The sequence below is a fragment of the Mustela putorius genome, unplaced genomic scaffold, assembly GCF_011764305.1.
Source record: "Mustela putorius furo isolate JIRA1106 unplaced genomic scaffold, ASM1176430v1.1 tig00003845_pilon_pilon_pilon, whole genome shotgun sequence".
Taxonomy (NCBI): domain Eukaryota; kingdom Metazoa; phylum Chordata; class Mammalia; order Carnivora; family Mustelidae; genus Mustela; species Mustela putorius.
The window spans coordinates 64,363,910-64,390,312 of record NW_025421998.1 but is presented as its reverse complement, the minus strand read 5'-3'; the positions used below and the strand labels follow the sequence as shown (position 1 = coordinate 64,390,312).

At 42.6% G+C, this 26,403-nt stretch overlaps 1 protein-coding gene across 2 annotated transcripts in view; it reads right to left on the bottom strand.

Moving 5' to 3' along the window:
- NPSR1 (neuropeptide S receptor 1) overlaps positions 1-26,403 on the bottom strand; it is a 181,035-nt gene that overhangs the window by 5,476 nt on the left and 149,156 nt on the right. For both annotated transcript variants that reach the window (XM_045089510.1, XM_045089511.1), the window contains 3 exons: positions 25,430-25,631; positions 14,013-14,089; positions 176-262 (listed from right to left, as the gene is read on the bottom strand). In XM_045089510.1, the coding sequence (XP_044945445.1) occupies positions 176-262; positions 14,013-14,089; positions 25,430-25,631 (366 nt within the window). The remainder of the gene's footprint in view (positions 1-175; positions 263-14,012; positions 14,090-25,429; positions 25,632-26,403) is intronic.

Below are 26,403 nucleotides of genomic sequence, written 5' to 3'. Positions count from 1 at the left end.
TGCCCTTGAAGGAGACACGGATGGACTGCTAAATTCCACACATTCTTCTCCACTCAGACAAAGGTAGAGTGCCTTCAGGCACATTCCTTTCTTGTTGGATGCCCCCCCCCTCCGCCCAGCTCCTGGGACAAGCTTGCTTTTGGAATGTTCACACACAAGGAGGGACTTTGCTTACCCAGAATGATGACAATGCTATACTTGATGGCTTTGATTTTTGCCTTTGAGAGGAGCCCTCGGTGGTAACTGGTGCACAGCTTTCCATCTGGAGATACAGAAGGGGGAATGGTGAAACGGGGTAGTGTTTGTGCCAATGGAAACATCACAGGTTAGATCCACAGCTCCACAGCTGTCATGGGGCCACTTAGATCCTGTTCACCCCTGCCCGGGAGGACACCCTTGGATATTTTCAGAGTCAAGATGGCTTTGGGCTGGATGCTGGTAACAGCTCAGGTTGCAGCTTAATATAAAATGTAAATGCACTGGGACATCCAGACTCTCTCCAGAGTCTTGGCTGAATGCCCTGAGTCAGCTAAAGCTGGAATTAGCCTTGTGACCTGGAATTAGCCAGGGAGTGATGCTAAGCTACCCATCTGGTCACTTCTGCAACTTAGGGTGAAGCCATTTTCTTAGAATGGTTACCCCAGACTAACTCGTTCATCTAACTCAGAAAATCCACTCTCAACAAAACCTCAAACCAGGGATACGAGAAACAAAGCAAAACAAAACAAAAAACCTGTCTCAAGTAGGATCCTGGATATATAATTTAATTCTATGTGGGCTGTTGTTTGATGGTAAACACATGAAGGATAAATATAAGAATCTATTAGTATCCAAGCTTGATGGAGGCAGGGACTATGTTTTCTTCATTGCTGAATCCTCTAAACTTCGTGAGTGATTAATAAATATTTGTTGAATCAATGAATACAAACCTCTCTCTAGTTAAGAAGCAGTGGTAAAATAAAAGTTGATTAGGGTGTACAGAATTTAGAGGGATAGCTCTCAGTAAAGAAGTAAATTGGTATGAAGTAAATTGGTGTGAAGATGGTACATTTGGGAATGGAGATGTTGGGCGCAGGGTCCCTACCCCTGCAGAAGTGTTTTTACTGTCAGAGCTTCCATCAGGCAGTATGGGGCCTTTGTGAAAATTGGGAAAAGATGCCCTTCCTGTGGATGCCCTCAACCTTGCCCCAGCACACACTCAGTGAGGGAAGCATGAATGGGATGCTAATCCCATGCACTGCTAGCCAGATGCTGCTGACTGGAGCTCAATGAGCAGGACCCTAGTAGTGGTCCATGTCAAAGGCCTACCGGGGCACCTGTTGAATGGAGTTGTACACTAGAGGCCAGCTGCTGTGCTAGGTTGTCCTCACTACAGTGTTCCGATTCCACGTTGGAGATTTATTTTAATCCTATGGAAACTGATCTGAAAGTTACCTTGGCACTATTATTCTAGACCCTCTCCAGTCTAATCCAGCCCAATCCAACCAACATGGCATGTCTGCCAAGAGACAAGACTGAACAGAAGAGGCCGAGATAGAGTTCCTGTTCTCTAGGAGGTTCCAGTCCGGCAGGAAAGGTTGCACACTGTGCTGGGTGAGAAGAGAGAGAGGAAAACCAGCTGTGAGGGAGAGAGCCATCCCCCACTGCCCTGCAAGGGAGGCTGCAGGGCAGATGGAGAGAATCCAGAGGTGGAGCTCTGTGGGGCTGTGTGGGAGTGAGATTGGGAGAGACTTGCAAAGCAGATGGAGCATCCTCAGCCAGGACGTGGAAACCAGAAAATGTCAGATGTATCTGGACCATGGGGGAGTCACTCACTTGACTGGAGCCTAAAAAAGGACGTTGGTTTTCAGGGTGGGGAGGAGAACTGAGGCAGAAGTGGAAAGACCTAGAATGTCCTCCCAGGGAGTCTGGGCTGAATTTCGGAGGCAGCCGCCAACCGCTGAAGCTTCTGAGTCTTTTCCCAGTGTGAACATGTACTCGCTGGAGAGGACAAACGGTAATCAGGAAGAATAGGAAGAAACGTTTATGTGCAATAAGCTGAAATGCTAATTAGAACTGGTTTTTTATTTCTTAATGTATACGTTATAAGGCCACTCTTAGGTACTACTAGGGTTTCAAATTATTCTGTTTATTTCACAGAACCACGAGACTTCAGTAGCATAAGGAAGCAAAAACCCTTCAGAAGCATTTATAGCTGCGGTTCTAAGCTGTGGGTGATATTGCCCTGGAGGGCTACATTTGCCAATGTCTGGACACATTTTGGGTTGTCTCAGTGTGCTGAGGGGTTGCTATTGGCATCTAGTGTGGAGAGGCCAGGAATGCTGCTAAACATCTTTAGAGGCACAGGACAGTGAAACAGAATTATCTAGTCCCAAACACCAATAGTGCCAAGGTGAAAAAACCCTGATTTCCACGGTGGTCTCCTGGGAAGGATATGGGCTCCAAGGTCAGACCTGAATATACCCTCCAGCTCTACCAAACTCCACCTGTGTGACCTTAGGCAGCTATGAACTGTTTCCAGCCTCAGTCTCCCAATTTAAAAAATGAGGCATAAAACACCAAACTCAAGAGGCTCTTTGAAAGGGGCAGAGGGAGGGAATCTTTCAAGCAGACTCTCTGCTGGGCATAGAGCCCCATGCAGGGCTGGATCCTGCGATCTATCCCACAGCCCTGAGATCATAGCCAAGAGTTGGATGCTTAGCCGACTGAGCCACCCAGACACCCTGCACCAAACTCAGAGTTTTGAAGATTTAAAAGAAAAAAAAATGTATTTAAGATGCCAAGCCCTCAGTATTGAGAATGTCAATTCCCTTATTAATTGGAATGAATAAAGTTTTAATAGTATTTCAGGATGAACATGAACTCCCTTTATGGAAGTGAACAGACAGTATTACTACATTTAGAGAGTCTATTATACACTGTTGTTATCTGGATATAGGAATTATATACATCCAAAAGTTCTCCCAGAAGGATTTTACCCATGGGAGGCAAGTCCGAAATACAGCCGACCAAATTATATCCATTCAAAATATCCCATTGGCTGGCCTAACAGCTGGCTCCGAAACAATACAGTTCTGAAAACTTGGTTGGTTTTTCAGAAAAGTTCTTGAGAATGACATTTGTGCTCTGAAATCTTTTTAAAATGGAACCTCACGGTACTTTCCGCAGGGCAACTGGGTGACAATATAATCAACTCCCTGCCCTTCGATCTCCCAATGAGATCAGTGAAAGCCTTCTTTAATCTGACCACTCGAGGAAATGCAAAGCCTCCAGCTTCTAAAGATGGCTCTTCAAAGAGAACTGAGCTCCCAAATGCCAATAATTCTCCTTTATTGGAAGATAAAAGGATTATTTCCACCCAGGCCTTGGCACTGAGCTAGAGCAAAAAACGGTGAAATCCAACCATCTCTGCGCATTGATAGCTGGGGCCGCCTTGAGGCAGCTGGTCCATGAGATTCGGGACTGGAAGCTGCATCCTGCCCCAGGCAGTCTCAGTTCCTGGATGCATCCTTGGGGGGCCCCCCCACACTGTCCATCTAGTCTCCAAGGGACCACTTCCTGCTCCTTACCCCCCCCCTTCCCCACCCTTGCAGAGCCACTGGGAATCCACTGTTGCCTGAACCACCTGAAGGGGGAGCAATTGGTATCTTGGGATTTTTAAACGAGACAGAATTTATTCCGGGCGGGAGGGATTGTTCCATCTCTGGGCTTATAATGAGGGCAGGAGATTGGTTTGTAACAAGGAAATCTACCTGGGGATGTTTTAAAACAAATGCTTTTTTTTCACACGTTGGGAAGTCTATGTATTTCCGATTGGCTTTAACAATGTAAATGTTTTTAACAGTCATGCCCAAATTGTAAAATTCTTAAAATTTGAAATTTTTTATTTCCAATCATTGATGGCCTGTTTATTTATAAATATAGCCTCAGGATTAAATATTTCTAGTGCATTTTTACACTAAATTTTGACCACTACTTTCCCTTGTTTTTGTTTTTGTTTTTTTAGACCAGAGGTCATAGCTAGATATGAGGAGGTATGACCTAACTTAGCTACCTCACAGCCTTTTCTGTTCCTCAGCTCCTCAGTTTAGGGGGAACCAGGAAGCCTGGGAATATGGGAAGAATCTATGGACACTATTCTCAGGCCTGGCTCAGACAAACCACCGAGTAATCCTCCTCTCTTTTGTGTCCCTACCCCTGACGGTAGGATGTCAATGCTGAGAGAGACACCTTATAGCCATCTGTTCAGTGAGGCAGAATCTTCATCTGCTTGAGTTCCTGAATGACTATGTGGAGCCTTTGACTTTGACTGTTGATTGGACTTTAATTAAACAAGAAACAAAGTTCTTCTTTGTTAAGCTACTGTCTTCGGGGGTTTCTTTGTTAGGGCACCTAGTGTTTCCTTAACACTAAGCAGAACACTAAGCAGAAAGTGGTATCTCATATGCAATGCTATTATAACAAAAATCTAAAACATGCATTGGCCTGTGGGCTGGCAGCAGGTGACAAGAAAACTGACATTGGAAGCTGGGACACTAGAGATCTATTTCATAGAACCATCACATACGATGCCTGGGAAGTCAAATTGTATATCTACTGAGCCTGGAGCCCATAGAACAGGCCTGGCTCAGCAGTCAGGGCTCTCCAGAAAATGGAACTAACAGGAAATACGTAGAAATATACATAAAAGGAAATGTATTATAGGAATTAACTCACAAAATTATGGAGGCTGGGAAGTCCCACAGTTTGCTGTTTATAAGCTGGAGAACCAAGAAAGCTGGTGGCATAATTAAGTCTAAGTACAAATCATGAGAACCAAGAAAGATGTTTGTGTAAGTCTGAACACAATGGCTGGAGACTCAGGCAGTCAATGGTGTAAATCCTGGTCCTAGCCTGAGGCCCAAGGAACAGGAGAGCTGATGTCCAAGGGCAAGAGAAAATTGATGTCCCAGCTCAAGCAAATTTACCCTTCCTTTGTCTTTTTGTTCTATTCAGCCTTCAGCAGATTGGATGATGCCTACCACATTGGTGAGAACACCTTTATTTAGTCTACGGATTCAAATGCTTCTAGAAATGTCTTCCAGACACACCCAGAAATAGTGTTTTGCCAGCTATCTTGGCATCCCTTAGCCCATTCAAGTTGACACATAAAATTAACAATCACAGTTGGTAAGTGGAATGTTAATAGTGTGTGTTGATTGCTACCACTATGATTAGCAAGGTATTAGAAAAAAGAGATGAGCTCAGACAAGAGATGGTTGGTTTATGAACAAAAATGACAGGAACATGGGGCGCCTGGGTGGCTCAGTGGGTTAAGCCTCTGCCTTCGGCTCAGGTTATGATCTCAGGGTCCTGGGATCAAGTCCCGCATTGGGCTCTCTGCTTAGCAGGGAGTCTGCTTCCTCCTCTCTCTGTCTCTCTGCTTGCCTCTCTGCCTACTTGTGATTTCTGTCTGTCAAATAAATAAATTAAAAAATTGACAGGAACTTAAAGTCTTAAAATATGGGATCTCATGGAACCGCAAGTGTGCATTGCTTCTGGCCCTTGATATTAACAGATACATCTTTTGCATGACCTGGTGCAAATTGAAAATGTGAGTGGAGCATTATAGTAAATGTGTACACCTTCTAAGTGTACAAGTCTTATACCAGTGGAGCTGACCTTGGTCCCCAAATTAAGTTTGAGAGGTTTTAACCAACAAAGACCCATTCAGAATCATTCTTGAGGCAAAGATGACACTAAGGATGTGGCCTCCCTACTAGTGTTTTAGATGGCTTCAACCTAGCCTCCATTAAGTTAAAGACAGGGATGGTACATGGAAGCAAAGACACAAGTCGGATATGAGAATTCTATTAAGAAAGACTTTTTGGACATGGTCACTGGCACATGAAACTGAAAGCAAATGGATCAGAAGCCTTCTACGTATTTGAGGAATGATATTACCAAATAAGCCGTGAGCTCTATATCTTTTTCAACACTTTGAGAGATCAGATGTTAACATTTTTACTAATCCTGTGGGTAGAAAATTGCATCTGAGGTTTAAATGTGCAATTTCTTCATCATCAATGAGGTTGAGAATCTTAGTTTTGGCCATTCCTTTTGTCCCTTCTGTGAAATGTCTGTTTGTGTATTGCTCATTTTTTTCTTTTTATCTCTTGTTGTTGTTGTATATGTTTTTTAAAATTGAAGCATAATCAGCATACAATTTTATAGTAGCTTCAGGTGAATAACATATTTATTCAACAATTCTATCCATTACTTAGTGCTCACCATGCTAAGTATGGTCACTGTCTGTCACCATACAATGTTATCACAATATCATTATTATTATTATTTTTAAGTTTTATTTTATTTTTTTTCAGTGTTCTAAAATTCATTGTTTATGCATCACACTCAGTGCTCCATGCAATACGGAATGTTAATTCCATAATACCCACCACCAGGCTCACCCAACCCCCCAAACTGCTCCCCTCCAAAACCCTCAGTTTGTTTCTCAGAGTCCACAGTCTCTCATCGTTTGCCTCCACCTCTGATTTCCCCCAACTCACTTCTCCTCTCAATCTCCCAATGTCCTCTGTGTTATTCCTTATGCTCCACAAGTAAGTGAAACCATATGATAATTGACTTTCTCTACTTGACTTATTTCGTGCAGCATAATCTCCTCCAGTCCCGTCCATGTTGATACAAAAATTGGGTATTCATCCTTTCTGTTGGAGGCATAATACTCCATAGTATATATGGACCATATCTTTTTTATCCATTCGTCTGTGGAAGGGAATCTTGGCTCTTTCCACTGTTTGGTGACTATGGCTATTGCTGCTATGAGCTCTGGAGTACAGATGACCCTTCTTTTCACTACATCTCTATCTTTGGGGTAAATACCCAGTAGTGCAATTGCAAGGTCATAAGGTAGCTTTATTTTTAATTTTTTTTAAAGATTTTATTTATTTATCAGACAGACAGGGATCACGAGTAGGCAGAGAAGCAGGCAGAGAGAAGGAGGAAGCAGGCTCCCTGCTGAGCAGAGAGCCCGATGCAGGGCTGGATCCCAGGACCCTAGGATCATGACCTGAGCCGAAGGCAGAGGCTTTAACCCACTGAGCCACCCAGGCGCTCTTATTTTTAATTTCTTAAGGAATCTCCACACTCTTTTCCAAAGAGGCTATCACAATATTACTAATGACATTCCCTATGCTGTACTTTTCATCTCCATGACTTACTTATTCTATTCAACTTTTTAAAAAATTCTTTTTTAAATTGATTTTTAGGAGTTCTTCCTATATTCTGAATACTAATCTTTCCCCAGGTCTCTGTGTTGCAAATACCTTCTCCCACTTTATACTTGACTTTTTAGATATTAACAGAACCAAATTTATCTATCATTTCTGAGTTAACATAAATGATGTAGGATCTTGTTTATGTTGGATCTTGTTGATCTATGTTTAACTTAAGATCCAACATAATTTATGCTAACTGGGATATGACATGTATAACATAATTTATGTTAACTGGGATATGACGTTGGGATATCTTATCCCAATGTCATAAAGGTATCACGATACATTTTCTTTTAAAAATTTTCTATGGGGGCGCCTGAAAGGCTCAGTCACGTGGCTCCTTTGGGCGTCAGCCTTGGCTCTTGTGCTCTAAGCGTCCTGGGATTGACCCCTGCTGGGCGGGAGGCCTGCTTTCCCTCTCCTAGTCCCCCTGCTTGTGTTCCCTCTCTCGCTGTGTCTCTGTCAAATAAATAAATAAATAAACAAGCAAATAAATAAATAAAATCTTCAAAAAAAATATAGAAGGTTTATATGTTGTGAACATAAGGAAACGGAGTCAGCAAGGCCTGAAGGGGGCGCTCACACGCACGTACCACTCCCGGCAGCCTGCCTAACCAACAGAAAAACCACTTGGAGAAGGGAGGGCGCTTTTTACACGAGAATTTGTCTCTTGCCTTTAAGAAAAAGTAAGGAAGATCCCGCCTTCCTCAGCACCAAAGCACCAACCACACCACCTGCTGCCAATAAGAAACCGCCGCCACCTGGAACTCTTCGTTCTCCAGTGACCTTTTGTTCGGAACAGCCTACCCCAGTTCCTCCTAAAACCTAATAAAGCTCACCTTCCCTTAGTCTCTTTGGACTTGCCTAAAGTTCGCCCCAGCTTGCTTGTCCCGAATTGCAATTTCTCGGCTGTTCATGAATAAATTCATTTTTTACATAAATAAAATTGCTCTTTGCTCTGCTTGCAGTTAACAAAATTTCAGTCTCCAAGTCTCCTGGAATTTGTTTTTGCTTATAAATTGAGGTAAAGAACCAGTTTTATTTCTTTCTCTATGGTCTTCTGACATATATCAAGTTTTTGTATATATGTAGGTTCTGTTTTGAAGTTGTTTCATTTTCTATTTGTGTATTGTATTGTCTCAATACCATACTCTATTAATCACTCTGACTTTATGATAGATTTTAATATTGAATAGAGCTAACCTCCCCTACTTTTGTTCTAGTTCTCTAGGAGTGTCTTCTTGGCTATTCTTGGCTCTTGAAATTTCCGCATATATTTTAAATTGGTTTGTCAAGCTCAATAAAATGTCCCATTTTAATTTTGACAGGAACTGCATTAATCTGTAGATTGTTTGGGAAAATTGACATCTTCAAGCTATTGAATCTTACTATCCATGAACTTGTTATAAGCTTCATTTATTTATATCTATTTCTTTTATGAAGTTCTTTGTCTTTTACTAAATGTCATTCTATGTAGAGAAGCCATTTTGCCTGTGTTTACTGATGAAGAAACGTGCTGAGAGCAGCTAATGGACTTATCTTAAATCATTTAGCTAGAAAAATAGGACTCTAACCCAGTTCCCAATCCAAAGCTTTCTTCCCCACCTCATTCTGTCTCATTTGATTTGAAACCTGCAATTTGGATGTGGCATGGATCTTGTCCCGTCTCCTAAACCACAATGGCCAGACGCAGTCATACACAGATAGGTTTGCAAACCCTATGGCCGCACTTCCTGCATCTCCTGTCCCTATGCAGTTAACTGCTCTATTTTACAGAATTAGATTCCCTTGGGCATCAAAAACACGCCTGTTTAGGAAAGATAACTTACAAGATTGAAAAATCTCATCCCTGGTACCTCTTGCCTTCCACACTTGTTTGTGGGAAAGTATTTAGATCATTTGTTAAATAGTTCTTTTTCTTTTCTTTCTGTCCACCTTTGAGGGAGAGAAAATAGACTTCTTTGCTGGTAAGAAGAGTGGTTCATAAAAGAACGAGAGCTTGAATGTTGCAGCCTGTATTTACACCGCATGCTTCTGTTCACACTAATCATTGCCAATGTCCCCTCGTTGATGAGCAATAATCCTGGCATGCTAGCACCACTGGAGATCTATTTACCAGGCAACACCATAAGCTGCCTAGCTGTAATAACAAATAGAAAATCAGGTGAGTTCCGTTTATGAATCAGATACAGAGAGTATATGGGCTTTTGACACTACTATCTGCCCCTCATTCCAGAAGAGGCTCACTGGTGTTAATATGGACAACTGAAAAAAAAAAAATAGGGGTAATAGACTTTGACTTGTATTAAAGAATAAAAATTGACTGCAGCCATTTCCACTTTGGGGAGGATAATGGCATATTGTATACCAGTGGGAAAACTTCTCTCTATGTGGCTTTGAACTATTTCAGAGACTGGAGGACAGGGCTAAGCCAGTAGTTTAGGGACTAGGAAATCTAGTAGCAGGGAGATATGCGGGACTCTGGAAACAGACAGAGCCCAACCACAGTGGTGAAAGGCCTGCTAGAAAAGGGGGGGGGCAGCTGATAGGAAGTGGAAAACTTTCATCCCCTCAGACCTACAGCAACATTTGCTGTAGGGAGTGGGGTGGAAGAGAAGCCACGCCAAAGAGCCAGGGTTTGGGTTTTTTAACTAAAAAAAATTTTTTTTCACTTTGAACTTTTTTTTTTTTTTTTTCCCCAGCCATGTACCACCTCCCCTTCTGCAGTGGCCTTCCTTCTAAGAGGCAGCCTGATACTGGGGAGAAAACATAGGCTTTCTGGTCAATTGTATGGGCTGTCCTTCATTTGTAAGAGAGAGATTAATAATGCGCCTTGCAGCGTCATGCACAGATTCAAGAAGATGTAGTATGGAAAGAACTTAGTGAAGTGGCTGACAGGAGCTGCTCTGTCTGTTCCTCTGTCTTGTCAGCTTGTGTTGATAGACCATGTAAACAAATGCTTCATGGCCAGACCATATATAGAAGCAGAACCCCTGACCCACACTCTGCAGCCACCAGGCCAGGGAACCAACCCATTACCTAAAGTGACCAGACCAGAAGGCCAAGCTACCATGTGTAGGTCATACGTGTAGCCAGTCTGACCTGTATCTCTCTCCCCCTGTCCTGTAAGACCCATAACAATCTACCCCAAATGGTCAACACTCAATTAATGACTGACAGCTTCTTTAGTTTTTGTCTCCACTTTCAACTTAAACCCAACCAGAGCTAGCCAAGTATATACCCTTCACCAACCACGTGGGATTCCATGCTTCTACCTGGCCTGCCTGCAGCTTCCCAGGCAAACAGCCACCAGCCACCAGCCAGGGCACATCTGAATTCTTCCCTTTTTCCACTATAAAGCCTTCCCACTCCTCTGCTTGCTTTTGAGTCTCTGCCAAAACAGAAGACATGGTGCCTGACTCCCTTGCAATGCCTCTTTTGTGAGCTCTGGATAAACGTTTGTCTATTTCTCATTTGGTTGGACTTCAATTATTTCTTCTCAGGGTCTTTTTTTTTTTTTTTTCCTCCTGATTCTGCCTCTGTATGGACTATGGGTTTGTGTTCTCCCCTAATGCATATGTTGAAGTCCTAATCCCCAATGTGATGGTTTTTAGAGATGGGAACTGTGGGAGGTGACCAGAGTTAGACGAGGTCATGGGCATGGAGCCCTCATGATGGAATTAGTGCCCTTATAAGAATAGACACCAAAGCCTGTGCTCTTTCTCTCTCAATCTCCCCTCACCCCCATATGAGGACACAACAAGAGGGAAGGGGAAGCCATCTACAAGCCAAGAACAGCACTTTCACCAGGAATAGAATCAACTAGCACCTTGATGTTGGACTTCCCAGCCTCTAGAACTGTGATAAAATAAATTTCTGTTGTTGAAGCCACTCAGTCTATGGCACTTTGTTATGTCAGCCTGAACAGATGCAGACGCCCCCTTTTTACTTTTTTCCCCTTCACACCCATTGCTCTGGACCTTTCCAAACCCTCTGGTCCCACCACACTTGATCTGTCCACCATCAAATCAGGGGTCGTGTAGTCTAAGTGACAGTTTCATCAGTATATGCTTGTATAGTGCACATTACTCAATCCAGGTTACAAATGCACTGCTCCTAGGCTCTCCTAGAGACAGTATCTTGGTGAAAAAGGACTGATTCCATTGGTTTGAATTTCAGGCATCACAGAAAGCTCAGCAGGGAGACATCTGTGGGCAGGAAGAGGCATTTTTTGTTATCTGTTATATCAACCTCTGGGAACTTCCTTATGCCTTGTAGCTTCTAGATCCTACCTATGTATCAGAACACATCTTATCTTGGTCATTACCCATTCCCTGAAAATATAAGTTTTGAATGTTTAGGGATGTATCAGTTTAAGATATATCTCTATATCTATCTATCTATCTATCTGTCCAGCGTGCTATCACCTGTATATGCACATGCATATTCTAATACTTATTATGTATTCGTATATTTATAAAAGTGATATCATTTAACTTTTTCCTTATTAGTTTAATACATAATAAACATCTTTTTATTGCAATGAGTATACTACATAATACTTTTTACAGCTGTCACATTTCCTTGTCTATATAATTATACTCGATCCCTCATTACAGGTATGCAGAACTTTTCCCATTTTTTCCTGATTATAAACAATGATTCTTATGTTTTCTTTCCTTTCCCTCTCTTTCACTTAAATCACTAAAAAAAGTTTATTTCCTTGTGGCAATGAGGTAGGACTATAGCTCTATTTATTTCTAAATAAACTCTCTCAACAACACTAATTACTGAATGATCTCTACTACGCTATCAATTCGAGACACTTTATCCTCCCCTAAATTCCCAAGGTTTCCTTTAGAGTTTCTGTTCTATTCTCTTCTTCTTGTAATTCTTTGATAGAGATACCCTATTTCAACAATTTTAGTATTTAATGTATCTATTTCATGCCTGATAGAGGAAGGATGTCTTCCTCCATTTTTTTTTTCAGACAAATATGCTGACGTTTAGCCAGAGCCCCTGACGATGAATAAAATGAATGCATTTGTGTTCATTCTTTCTGCTTGCTCTTGTTCTTCTAGAAAAACCAGGATGCAGAGACTAGACTGGAGGGAGGGAGTCTGTGTGGAGGACCTGCACGGAGCCCAGAAGGGGTCACAAGTTGAATGATAGGTGTTTCACGGGTGGCATATTTCCAAGCAGCCTGCACACACCTCGGGGTTGCTCTTGTCAATCACGGTGGGAGTCAGCAGCCTCTAACTGTGCCTCCCGCTGGACAAGAGGTTGCCAAACCTGGGTGCACATTAAAATCATCCAAAGAGCTTTTCCAAAGTAACGATGCCAGACCTCACTCCAAGCGGAGTGAATCAGAACCTCTCAGGCAGCGGTCTCCTGGTATTTGGTGCATTTGAGAATCTCCCCAGGCAGTACTCTTGGGCAGCCAGAGCTGAGACCCCACGTGGGGGCCTAGAGGCTTCCTCTAGTCTGAAACTATGCTATGGATTCATTTGGCATCCCCAGGCCTTGGTACTGCTGCTGACCTGTGGCGGACACAGCAGAACTGAACTGAATTCAGATAAGAACACCCAGCCTTATACGTCTCTCCCGATTTACCTAGAGAAGGGACACAGATGATTAGTGCCCGCTTGGGAATCCTTAAGACCTTCCCTCCATCACATGGGAGAAGTAGCTTCAAGAGGGAGGAAAATGAGCAAGGTCTTGGTCTGGTAAAGGTGTTCGTTCACAGTTTGAAAAGAGGAGGGTGTCGAGACCATTTAGGCTGTCTCCTTATTTTAACCTGGTGAAGGCCAGAGAGGTTAAATGACTTTGCAAGGTGGCCCAGCTCTCAGTGGCACACCCGGAACAGAAACCAGCCCTTTTGTTTTCTGGGCATCCGCATTATACCCTGCTGTCCTCGTGTGAGGGCGTGCGGGTGTGTGTGTATGTGTATAGGTGTGTGTGTAAGTGTGCATGTGAGAGACTGTGAAAGAGTGCATGTGTGCATGCGGATACCAGGAACGGGAGGAGGTAGGGAGTCCGAGCAGAGAACTAGTGGCATTATAATAAATAGAAAGCCAGGAGCCCTCTGCCCTCTCTTTCTGGCATGTGGGTCACTGTGTTCTCTCCGGGTTGGTCTCTGGCAGGTGTGGCAGCATTGGACTGGGTGGCAGGGTAGGCCTCCAGGTCCCAGTGCCCGCAGTGTGGGAGGGGCTCTGCACTAAGGTTTACTGATGCAGAATTTGGGGAAGGGCTATAGTGGGTGCTCTCGGGCTCATTCTGGGGTGAGATGGTGTGTTGGGAAAGCACTGACCATGCGTCGCCTGGCTTAGGGTCCAGGACTGTTCTGTGGATGGACAGCCATTTTCTCCATCTGTAAATTCAAGTCAAGTAGAAATGTCTATGCCCATGCATCACTGAATGTGTGCTCCTTGGACAGACCTCTGTATACCCCAGTGTCCTCCATGGTGTTCTCTTTGCCAGGCCCAAGTAACCAGGGTGACCTTTGGATCCTGGCACCCAAAGTCTCCTCTTCCTTCTTGAGTCTTCAGGGAGGCCACATGGAGGGGACAGCACCTACCAGGAGAGGCTTTGTTGGGTCTGACCAGCTGGCTGGGTCCTGATGGAAGAGTGCAGGCTGGTTGAATTCAGGCAAAGCCTGAGCTCTTATTTGCTAGACAAAAACCACTGAAGAAGGAAAATTATTTAAGAGCCAGGTAATGCCAGTTAGACACTTACCTGAGCAGTTGGAGATCACTGTCTCATGGGCTTTGCTTTTCATCCAAATGGTTCGGATCACAATGGCATAGATGACACTGTGGAAAGGACCAGAGGTAATATTAACATGGCTGGTGGGTTCCTACTGTCAGGACACAGAAAGACCACTCCAGTTCTCTGAGTGTGAGGTAAGGAGGGAGGGTGCTCTAAACCACGCCTGGTCCCTATCCTGGCTGATTATAGAATCCCTGCATGTCACAGCTACCACTTTTTTTTTTTTAACCTGAAGAGGATAGAACATGGTGAAGTAAAATGGTTCCTCCAAGATAGCTCAGATGGTTAGAGGTAGAGCTGAGATTAGAATCCAGACTCAGGGTTTGGGATCAGAAAGATTTGTATTTGTATCTAGCTCTACTACTTGCTGCTTGTATAACCTTGACCTTAGACACTCTTTAATGTGGCCCCATGACTCCTGCCTCTGTTATGCATGCCTTTGTGAGATCCCCTTCCCTTAACTGGGGGAACTGTGACTTGCATTGGGCTGAAGGTGATAAATGTCTGGGATCGTGTAAGATTTATGCTTGTCTTGTTAGCGCCTCTCTCTGTTGCTGCCATGAGTCCTACAGCCCCAGAAAATTAATTCTGCCAAGAACCCACAGGAGCCTGAAAGAAGACCCTTCCCCATTGAGCCTCTGGTGATAGCCCAGCCCTGGCAGACACCTTGATGGTTGCCTTGCTTCCGCGGAGGTGAGCCATGCCCCATTAAGCCATGTCTGACTCCGGACACACAACACTGGAGATAATAAACATATGTTGTTTTAAGTCATGGCTTCAGGATAATTTGTTACCCAGCAATAGATAAGCAATCTACTGGCTGACACAGGTTGAATGTTTGCTGCGTCTCCACCCCTAAGTTTACATGTTGAAATGTTAATGACCGTGGTGATAGTAGTAGGAGGTGGAACCTATTGGTGATTAGGTTGTGATACAGCTCTGATGAATGGAGTTAGTGCTCTTTTAGACACCCCACAGAGCTCCCTAGCCTCCTCTACCATGTGAGGACCCAGGAGAAGTCTGCTGCTCAGAAGAGAGCTGTCACCACACTCTGACCATGCAGGCGCCCTGTTCTTGGACTTCCAGCCTCTAGCACTGCAAGAACTGAAGTTCTGTTGTTTACAAACCACCCAATCTGTAATATTTTGTTACAGAAGCCTGAACAGACTAAGGCACTGGGCCTCTGTTGACACTAAAATGGAATTAATAACACAAACACTTTTTTGGGGATGGATCGAATGTGACAACATTGAAAATGCCAAGCACAGCACTTGGAAATTAGCAGAGACTCAATAAATGTCATTTTCATTCCCCTTTTTTCTCCCCATTTTTCACATACTATCACACCTACTGTAGCATGAAATAATTTATGCCTAACAGGAAAACAAAATATTAATGACTCAAAAGCATCAGGAAATTTTGTATCTTTTGTTCCCTTTGATCAGTTGTTTGATGCTTCCAATATGTTAAGAACTTGAACTAAAAACTCTGGGACAAAGCATTGCTTTACTTTAGAATGCCGCACATTTCTCTCCTGAGATTTACTGGTTAAAATAAAATCAGAACTCTGGTCTGCAGTGGCTGACAAAGCGCTATTGTTTTTAATGATCTTTAGAATATAACTTAATTAATGACCGTGTTAAAAATCTTCTGCTCCTTTTTGTTTTTCCCATTCTTGCTAAGTGAACTCCTCTGAGTGCTCCAGGTGTGCTTGGAGCCCTTTTGGAACATCCCCAGTCCTTCTCATATACCTGCCCAGGGATTTTTCTGGAACTTGTGTGTCTACATTATAGAAGAAATGAGGAAAAACTACTTGTGAGTCTATTCTTTACCTTAAGTTGGACATTTGTTATAGCAGAGAAACTTTTTCCCCACATAAATGAGATACAAGGAAAGGTAACCACCACGGAACATTAATTATGTATTACAGTTGCAACCCCAGAGCTAAATCAATCAACAATTCAAATATTTATTGGCCACGAGCCATATACATAATGGAGAATTGAGGAAGGTCTTATGTGTTAGGGGTTTGGGCCTAAGTCATCTCTGCCTCATCTCCTAAGGACCCTTCAGGCAAGTGGAAAGCAACTCCTAATTAGTAGGGTGCCCCTTTATGACAGATCAGGCCATTGCTCAAAGCGGAGCAGTTATGTATCAGAGAAATCTCTGAATTATGTTCGTCTCCTTCTTCTTCGTTGTTCCTTTCATCAGCAAGTTCTGTGGTCTGTCCCTTCAAAACGTCCCCATGCCTCCATGATTTGTTCCTTCTTCTCCATTCGTGCTCCTCAGCATCAGTCTAGATCCTTACAATCTCTTTTTTTCCTCCAAATATTTTTACATTTTATTTTTATTGTGTTAAATAAACATAAAAAAATTTACCATTTTAACCAATTTTAACTGCATGGTTTGGCAGCATGAAGTACATTCACACTGTTGTATAACAGTCCCCACTATCCATCTCCAGAATTTTTCATCTTCCCCAACTGAAGCTCTGTACCCATTAAAAGGAAGGCTTCATGAACGTTCATGGCATCTTCATATGGGGACAGACTAATTTCTGTATGGTTCCAATTTCAGTATGTGCGCTTCTGAAACAAGCACCCCTTATGACCTCTTGCCTGATTATTGTGATCTTCTAACATCTCTGCTCAGCTACCATCTTGAATGCCCGCGCGTCCCTCAAGGTGGCGCTCTAGGACCCAGAGTCATCTCTGGCTTAAAACTGCCCCAATGTCTCCACTTACCTACAAGATGACATCCAGGCTCTTACATAGGGCATCCAAAGCTTCCCACAATCTCCCTCTGTCTTCCTCACCTTTACCACCATCATCCTTCTTCCCTCCACCCCACTGTCTCTCGATGACCTTTCTCCAAATCAGCAACAGGAGTGCCCAACAGGAGCGAGCTGACAAAACTGACCCCAACCCCATGCTTCATATGCAGCTGACTTTGGGTAAATTCCAGTGCCTTCTATCTCTCTGTGCTTGCTTTGCTTTCTTGCTGAAATGCATTTTTAAGCCCATTCTCCATATATCACTTAGCTGTGAAACCTTTCTGAACTGTCCCTGTTCCTCAATGATAACTGGCTCTCCCTTCCTTAGGACCTCCATGCTGGTCTAACACAGTTTTCGTGGAGTCTTTTGTCTATGATGATCATGTCCTAAAGATCAGCAAATCTATCCATAGCCCATTCTCAGAAACAGAGTTCAAAACAGATTTTCAAAAACAGAAACATCTCTACTGTTTTGGTTTAACTTCTTCCACGTCTTCAATCTATTTCCACTCTCCCAACAAGTGCAGGTTTCTTCAAGTTTCTGAAAAATCTGAATACTGAAAGATCATCCCGATCGAAGAAAGTATCCCTTATCTGTAACTGGCTGCCTGAGTTCTTGATTTTATGGGACACTCTCTAGACACAGACCCATTTTCTCTCATTTCCTTTGTAGAGGCAGCTCGTGATGGGGGTTGCATGAGAGCCGAAGCCAGAGAAAGACCTTGTAGGACTGCCTTAGGAGGATGCTTGTACCTGGTTCCTTAGTCCTGATTCTGGATAATGTGTAAGAAGTGTCCAGGGAAGAGAACAAAACCTTTGCCCTTCCTGTGGGACACAACAGACAGTATTCCCTCAGACGGTAAGTGCCCCACCCCTGCAGGATTCAGCACAGGACTGGGGACTTCATGGGTTACAGTCTTGGAGCCATAGACATTCATAGCCAGTGGGGATCTAAGTCTCCATCTCTGCTTCCCATTTGGGGTTCGAGGATTGTGTCCAGTTATGCCCTGAAGGTCTCCTTAGAGGTCAAGCATAGGGAAGACAGGTAGGGGGAGTTGGTGTTTCACTGAACAAGGCCCTTTTTTCTCTTCTCCTAGCAGGGGCATTAAGGGTACTTGCTAGTCAAAAATGTCTCTCTCATTAATTAATTCATTTCATTTTAGGTATTTGAGGACTCACTTTGTCCCAGGCACCTGTTAAGTCATGGTGGATACTCTGGTAGAAAATACAGATTCCTAGCCCTCATAGAGCTTACACTACAATGTGGCAATACAGAATACATTCGTGGCAATAGGTAGTAATAAAATGAGGACACATTAATATATGCTTATAAAGAGGCAAAACGCTCTGAAGATAAAATGGAGGGTGAAACAAGAGTATATAATAAGGACCTTGATTGGTTGTGGGGGGTCAGACTTCAGTTTTGAGAGATTCAGTGATTTGTCTGAGTTCACACAGCTAGAGGATAGGTCCTCTGATTTCAAGGGCTGTAAACCGACTTGTTAACAAGATTGGTTTTTTTTTTTTAGGATTTAGTTTATTTATTTGACAGACAGAGAGGCAGGCAGAGAAAGAGAGGGGGCAAAGCAGGCTCCCCGCTGAGCAGGGAACCCGACGTGGGGCTCGATCCCAGGACCCTGAGATCATGAACTGAGACAAAGGCAGAGGCTTTAACCCACTGAGCCACCCAGGCACCCCTGTTAACAACTTTGTGAAGGAGGGTGCACAAGTTCCTCTGGGGGCTGTATTGGGTTACATATGCTATATATGATTCTAGTTATTTCCTAAATGCCTTCTTTGATTCCTAGACCAGGTTAGCATCCCTGCTGTGGATCCCCTAGGGCTCTCTATTTACTCTACTACCACTCATCACAGTGTTGTAACCCCTTCCTTAATTGGCTGTCTTCTCTGTTACAGGAATATTCTTAAATTCAGACAGCATGTGTGTCTAGTCATTTCTGTATCCCCCTTACCAGGTCCAGGTCTCCCAGAGGGTGGGTGCCCTACAGCTATTTCTAGAAATAATGAATATATGGCAAAAGGTAAAGTGTCAGGGACTCAACAGTATCTCTGTATGTAGTTGGGTTTTGGGAGACATGAAGGCAAAACTAACTTGTAAAAACAGCTTGATACTTAAGAAACTAAAAAATTACATGAGAGTCCTGATATATACAGCCCATTGGTACCATGTTTAATGGGCTCCCAGACAGAGAAAGTCAAAGGGATGCCTTGGCTAACTCACTTGGTGCCACTGAAATAACTGAGATTTCCTAATGGTCCTAGAAGAGTTCATTCTGATGACTTAGGTAATTCAGATGAATTTACTGATGTCTGGAAACAGCAGGTTTGGACTGTTGGGTATCAGTTAGGATACTTTTTATAGAAACTTATAGAAAACTCCCGACTCAAATTGTTCTAAACAATTGGAATATTTCTTATCTCCCATAATTGCAACTTCAAAGGGTCGAAACTGAGTTTCAGAAATCTGACTTTTCTCTTTTCTTTTCAGTGTAGGTGTTTCCCTGAGTCAACTGCAGCAGTTCCAGCTGTCAATCCTGGACACCTGTATACAGAAGCAGTATCCAGAAGATAAGCCATCCTCTCCTGGACTTGTTTCCTAAGAATGGGGAAATCTTTTCCAAAAGCTCTTCAGAAGATGTTCCCTCACATCTCATTGGCTTGAATTGGTCACGTGGCCATTCCCAAACCATTCACATACTGAGGGGAAGGGCTGCCATGAGTGGCTTATTGTGGAATGGATACTGGAATTATCCAATCCAGTATCCAATTGGATACTGGAAATCCAATCACAAACGTCTACCCTGACCCAGCAAATTAATGAGAATGGCTTTTCAAAAGGTAACTCTTGCCACCCCTCAGGCAACACCATATGGTATGTCACTTCCTTTAATAATATGATGGGTCATTCTTCTTGACCTTGGACCTCATGCCCAGGGACAGTGCTAGCCAGATCCCTGGGGCCTTTCACACACCATGGCCTTAAACTCTACTGGGCTATACCAAACTTAGCATGGGACTTTCCCATAGTTTGATCTCCATTCTCCAAGCAAAATAAATGGATCTTTTTTTCATATAACACGAATCAATGCTCCATGACAAATGTGCTTTTTTTCCACTTATTCCTTTGCAATTGTTGGCCATGGATCTTTTATGCCTCTTTCTTTATGTCACAGAGATAAAAATGATAGAAGAATGAGAAATCAATTAAGTTACAAGAAAATAACCACTGCTAAAGTAAAGCAATTACACCAGGGCTAATAACCTACCCAGCAGCAGTTAGACAGTTATGTCAAGTAAATTTTGAAATAATGGGAGTTGTGTTGACCCAGAAAAAACAATGTATTGCCTTTATTGTCAGTCACTATGGTTTCAAGAGCTGGGAGCCTGATTTAATTAATGACAGAAGAGCTAAATCTTTATTCATACACAGCTCTCATGAGAGTTTGCCCCAGATAATGCAACTCTTTTTTCCTCTCTCCTTCCCTCCCTCTCTGTCTTTCATCCTCTCTCGCTTTTTCCCTTTCTTCCTTCCTTCTTCCCTTTCACATACATGGAGGATCTACCATCTGCCAGAAACTGACCTAGGTACTAAACAGCTAGAAATTTCCATCTCAGGTGTGTGTGTATCAGAGTGTCATAGTACCTCTGCCCTGGGATTGGTTCACATTATCGGTCAGGCCTGCATTGTACATTTACTCCCACATTTATAGAGTGAGCATTAGGTACTGGATTTGGAATTAAGAAATAAAGAGACAAAGTTCTGTTCTCAAGAGATACATCACACAAGCAAGCAGGGGTGACACTACCACAAAGTCTTCATGGCAGCAGGCACGAGCGGAGTTTGGAGGTTATGGGTGAACACCCAAGGCACTACTTGGCCGGGGACCTGCAGTGGCCACTCCATGTGGAGTTGGTATGTGGAGTAAGATGTGAAGAATGTGACCTGGGTTTCCAGAAACAGAGCCGCAAGGCAGGGTGGGTGTGGAGGAGTGTACAGGCATAAGGAACGATGTGCATAATGGTAGAGGGGTGAAAAGAGGGAGGGGCGACCCTGTTTGTTATGGCTACAGTAGTGGGCGAAGGAGAGAGCATCAGTAGCTCCCCGGAAAGAGCCAGGGACCTTCGAGAAAGAGAAAACACTTATATAGATATTAAATGTATATAAAGCTATAATAATTTAAACAATATGGTATTGGTGGCAGAAAAGCCCCCAGCTTAGTTATTTGTGCAATTCTCTGCTTTCTTCATTATGGCAATACCTATTAACTGAAAATAAAACTATATTCAAAATGAAGAAGTGAGTGACAAACTAGGGACATGTTTGCAACATATACAAAAAGAAAAAAGCGATTGTCTAAAGACTACCACTCAAGATAGAGAAAGAAAGAAAATAAAAGTGCAATGAAGAGACTGACAAGTTCAGAAACAATGAGAGTGTTTAAAATATAAATATACATATGATAGAATTGCCACTTCATACTACGTCGAAAAGATAGGTTATTCAGTAAATGGTGTTGGGACAAAGGACCTGGCCTTAAAAAAGTAAATTTAAGTTAAATCTCTAATTCATATATAACATTGAAAGTAAATGGTATTGGGGACTTGGCAAATCAAATCAAAGTTTTTTAAAAGATTTATTTATTTGAGAGAGAGAGCACATGAATGAGAAGAGTAGAGGGAGAGGGAAAGAGAATCCCAAGCAACACTGAGTGCAGAGCCATTGTGGGACTCGATCCCAGGACCCTGAGATCATGACCTGAGCCAGACCAAGAGTGGAACACTTACCAACTGGGCCACCCAGTGCCCCAAATCAAATTTTTTTTTAAGTAAAAGTTTTAGGGGCACAGAGTCTGCTTGGGATTTTCTCTCCCTCTCCCTTTACTCCTCCTGCTCATGCTCTCCTTCTAAAATAAATGTCTTTTTTTGAAGTGACATTTTTAATGTATTGCCAACACTGAAATTATGTTCTAGTAACTAAAATAATAAATCACTGGGGCACCTGGGTGGCTCAGTGGGTTAAAGCCCTCTGCCTTCGGCTCAGGTCATGATCCCAGGGTCCTGGGATTGAGCTCCACATCAGGCTCCCTGCTTAGCAGGGAGACTGCTTCCTTCTCTCTCTCTCTCTCTCTCTGCCTGCCTCTCAGCCTACCTGTGATCTCTGTCAAATAAATAAAATCTTAAAAAAAAATAAAAAATAAAATAATAAATCATTAAAAAAGTTAAATCAAAGTAGAAATAAGCATGTGCAAGGGACAATTTCCTAAGAAAGAAATGGGAGGCAATATGTAAAGAAAGGCATGAGTAGGTGTGAACACATTTCAACGTGAAAGGTCTGTGTATAACAGAGAAGCCTTATACATTTCCTTAGTATTTCCACATGCATTTGTGTAAAGTTTTGCATAACGCTTTCCTATGGTTTCTTAACTTCTTAAAGAATCTGACTTTCTCATTTCTAATTTTTGATATTCATGCTGTCTCCCTTTTTCACAGTTATGCCAGTCTTATTAACTGAGAGCAAAAAAAAAAAAAAAAAAAAAAAAAAGAAAGCAAAAAAAAAAAAAGCCATATTCAAAACAAAAAGGCAAGTGATGAACTAGGGGATTGCCTCAACATATAAAAACAGGAAAAGTTTCTTATATATAGAGTATCTTAAAAAAATAAAGAAGAGAGGAAATAAAATTAAGAAAAATGGGTAAAAGAATATGAATATGCAATTTATCTAAAAAACTAAAATGATAATGTACATTTAAAATTTTTCAACCTCATCTGTAATGAAAAGAATTAAAACAACTTTATATGTACTTTTTGCTTATCAATTTGGTAAGGAAAAAAAAATATATATATATATATATACATATATATATATATATATACACACACAAGTATCCTGCCTGAAGAAAAACAAAGCATTAGGCATGGTTAAGAAAATGAATAGACATCTAATTTGAGTTGTTTCCTTTGTCTACTTAAGCTTGGAATTAAGAGTTTATCTAAAAGGACTATAAGCAACAGGATCGAGCTCAAGGGTCCAAAATGTGGTTAAGAAAGAAAAAAAAAAGATGAACTTTAACTCTGAGAGATATAAAATTGTAGCAAGTTATCCCAGGAGCTAGCTGGAAAACAAATTCTTCACAAGATTCCATCTGGGCCTGGTCTTGGGTCAAGAAGGAGGAGTTGCTGAGAGGGCTGGAGGGTGCCATATTCCCCAGACAGAAGCTCTTTCTTCTGCAAGAGGAGTCTGACCACAGAGGACTGAAGGTCATGACTGAGCAGATAGGAAACGCTTCAGGGAAGCTCGAGGTTGTGGGAGGTCACTCTGAATCTTCGTCATTCTACTTCGTCATTCTAGGAGCAAGGAGCACAGGGCGGGATTTAAGGAGGCTGTGCTTTGTTGAAGGCTGAGTGCAACGTGCTTTTGAAGTCATCCCTTTCATCGTCGTATTGTACTTGGCTTTTTCTAAGGGCACTACAAGAACACACAAGTCGGGCTGTAGGCAGGTCTGAGAGGTCCTGATGGGAAGGAGCAGCTTGAATTGATGGGGAATGATTATGGATGGGGAAAGAGCCACATGACAGATCTGGTCAGACAGCGCATTGGGAACATTGGGGTGGACATACTGTATCCACCAGCCTGAGCAGGTGTTTGGACTGATTTCACGAGCTGATGGGAAATCAATCAGGAGAGAACAAACACAAACACTGTCCACTGAAATCGATGCGTCAGTTGCCTGTGATGGACGGCAGGAGGTGCTTCCCCCCAGAGGCTTACCCCTGCGATGAGCCACCTTCCTCCTCCACGTGCCACTTTCAACGATGCTATGACTTAACTTTGACTGCTTGTCTAAATAACCTTCATCTTTCCTCCAAGATTCCTCCCAAATTCAACTCAGTGGAGAGGAGGCAGTACATGGAAATCACGTAGGCGTCAATTTGTCAAGTCAGCAGAGATGACTGACAATCTCCAGTCTCAGCAAGGCTGCGGCACTGGCTATGGGATCCCTCCCCTGCCCAGCTCGACCTCTGATGGAGAGCAAGTCATTTTGCGCTTTTTAGCCTTAGGTCTACTTTTGTGAAAAATTCAGGGGCTGGCCTATGTGATGGATCACATTCTTCCAGCTATGGTATTTTATGCAACTACAGATGAACAAAGAGCAAGAATGCAGGAGTCCCATAATGTCAGAAAAAACTCAAAACATATTTCATACACTTAACACTTCATCAAAGAAATGCATATGAAAACAATGAGATATTTTTTTGAAACCTCTATGTTGGATGGAGATTTCATAAACGATAGCATCTTCCATTGGGTCAGGGGAAGAAAAAAAACTCAGAGCTCCTCCTTTTTTTTTTTTTTTTACTGTTGACAGGAATACACCTTTCCTGTAGGGCAGTTTATGAATATGCATTGAAAGTTTTAAAATGAGCATCATCTTTGATCTAGCAATTCCAGTAGAATAAGTTCTGAAGGAATAATCAGAGACTCATGAATAAATTTAAGTACAAAGATTTTTATCACAGCAGTATTTATATGATCTGAAACCAAAGGCTGGTTCCTTCATTCAGGACAGATTATGGGGCACACCATGGCCGGCTTGGTGTAGGATCAGCCTGGCCAAGCAAACCTTCAACGTGCCAGTATCTCCCTCAATCCCTGACCCCACCCAGGCCTTTAGAGTCATGCTGTCAGAGGTGGTCCTGCCACATGACAAGCGACACCCTGACTCTCCAAGCAGTTGTGGTCTTCTCTGCTGAAAGACCATCTGTGGCCATCATTGGCTATGGGACAGAGGGAGCATCCTATGACTTGGTTGTTAAGGCCCTTTATAATTGAATCTCACCCCACCAGAAGGAGCTTATTGCCAACTTCTTCTCTCTCCCACTGACATGCCTGCCTGTCCTTTCCCTGTCACTGCACTTGACTTGGACCCCCAGTTCCCAGAAAACCTGCTTCCCTCCCACCTTTCCCTTCTCTTATCTGAATTCTTCTCTCCTCCAATTGTCACTTCCAAGAAGTGTTTCTTGTCATTACTTGACCTCACTGCATGCACTTTCTAGCATATTTTTTGTGTGTATCGCCTTTTTTTTTTTGCTCAGTTTTGCTTAAGGTTTGCCTATCTTTTCAATGATAACATAAGATCTCTGAAATTGGTACTGTGCCTTATATTTGAAAGACTATATGAAATAGGAGAAAGAATAGGGTATAAACTCAGAAAAACCTTTTTAAATCCTGTGTGATATTGGGCAGGTTACTTAACCTCTCTGAACCTGAGTTTTACCATACATAAAAAGGGGACTAAATGTAATTATTTGATTGAGTTGGGATCTATGTTAGCTATGGGATGGAATCCCATATGCAGTCACTGTTAGTTATGTCTATTCCATAATACATACTCAGAAAATATTAGTTCTCCCCTCCTTACACTACTTTGGAGAAGTTGGGCTTAACACAAAGTAGCTTTAGATGAAATCTTGAGATTTGGCCACTTCCCTCAAGGACACTAGGACCAATGACGGGCCTTGTGGGGAGAGAAGAGCAGGAGTTGGTGAACCAGGAAAGCCTATATTGGGGTCTGGCCTGTTGGTCTCTTACCTGATAATTGCCAGGGGGATGAAGTACACCAGGAAGGCCACAATGGTCATGTACGGGGTCCAGTAGGAGTCATCCGGCCATAGCGCCCAGCACTGCACTTCGCCATTAGAGAGTTTCCTTTTCCCAAATATTATCAGGGTGGGAATGGAGAAAAGGAAAGAAAGGCTCCAGGCAATCATGATGAGGATCTTGGCTTGCTTTTCTGCTCAAAGAAAAGAAGTTGGATGGTTTATCCATGTAGATAGATATCAAAGACATTCAAGATGGGTACAGTATGAGAGATCACAAAGATGTGATCACTGGAGAATAGTGATCACATCTTTGGTGGGTGAGGGGCATGGCCATGTGGTAAAGACAGAGAGGGAACAGGTAATCTGGTTTGATAGCACGAGCATCAAAGGAATAGATCAGTGCACGGGAAATAATGGAAGGGTTGGAAGTGGTCCAGGGAAGTAGGAAAATGTCTATACCACCTTCAGGACTTGAAGTGCTCAGAAGGCAAGTTGAGAAGCATCCACTTTGGAGATGTTAGGAGAACCAGGGATCTCAGGAGGCCTCCTGGATTTTGATGCTTGTTCTCTTTGCCATATTGGGGAAATTCTCTCCAATATACCTTCTGCTCCCCTCTCTCTTTCTTCTTCTTCTGGAATCCCAATTATTCTAATGTTGTTTCATCTTATGGTGTCACTTATCTCTCAAATTCTCCCTTTGTGGTTCAGTAGCTGTTTGTCCCTCTTTTACTCAGCTTCTTTATTCTCTGTCATTTGGTCTTCTATATTGCTAATTCTTTCTTCTGCCTCATTTATCCTAGTAGTGAGAGCCTCCATTTTTTATTGCACCACATTAATGCTTTTTTTTAAAATTTCAACTTGGTTAGATTTTAGTTCTTTCATTTCTCCAGAAAGGGTTTTTATATCTCCTGAGAGGGTTTCCCTAATATCTTCCATGCCTTTTTCGAGCCCGGCTAGAACCTT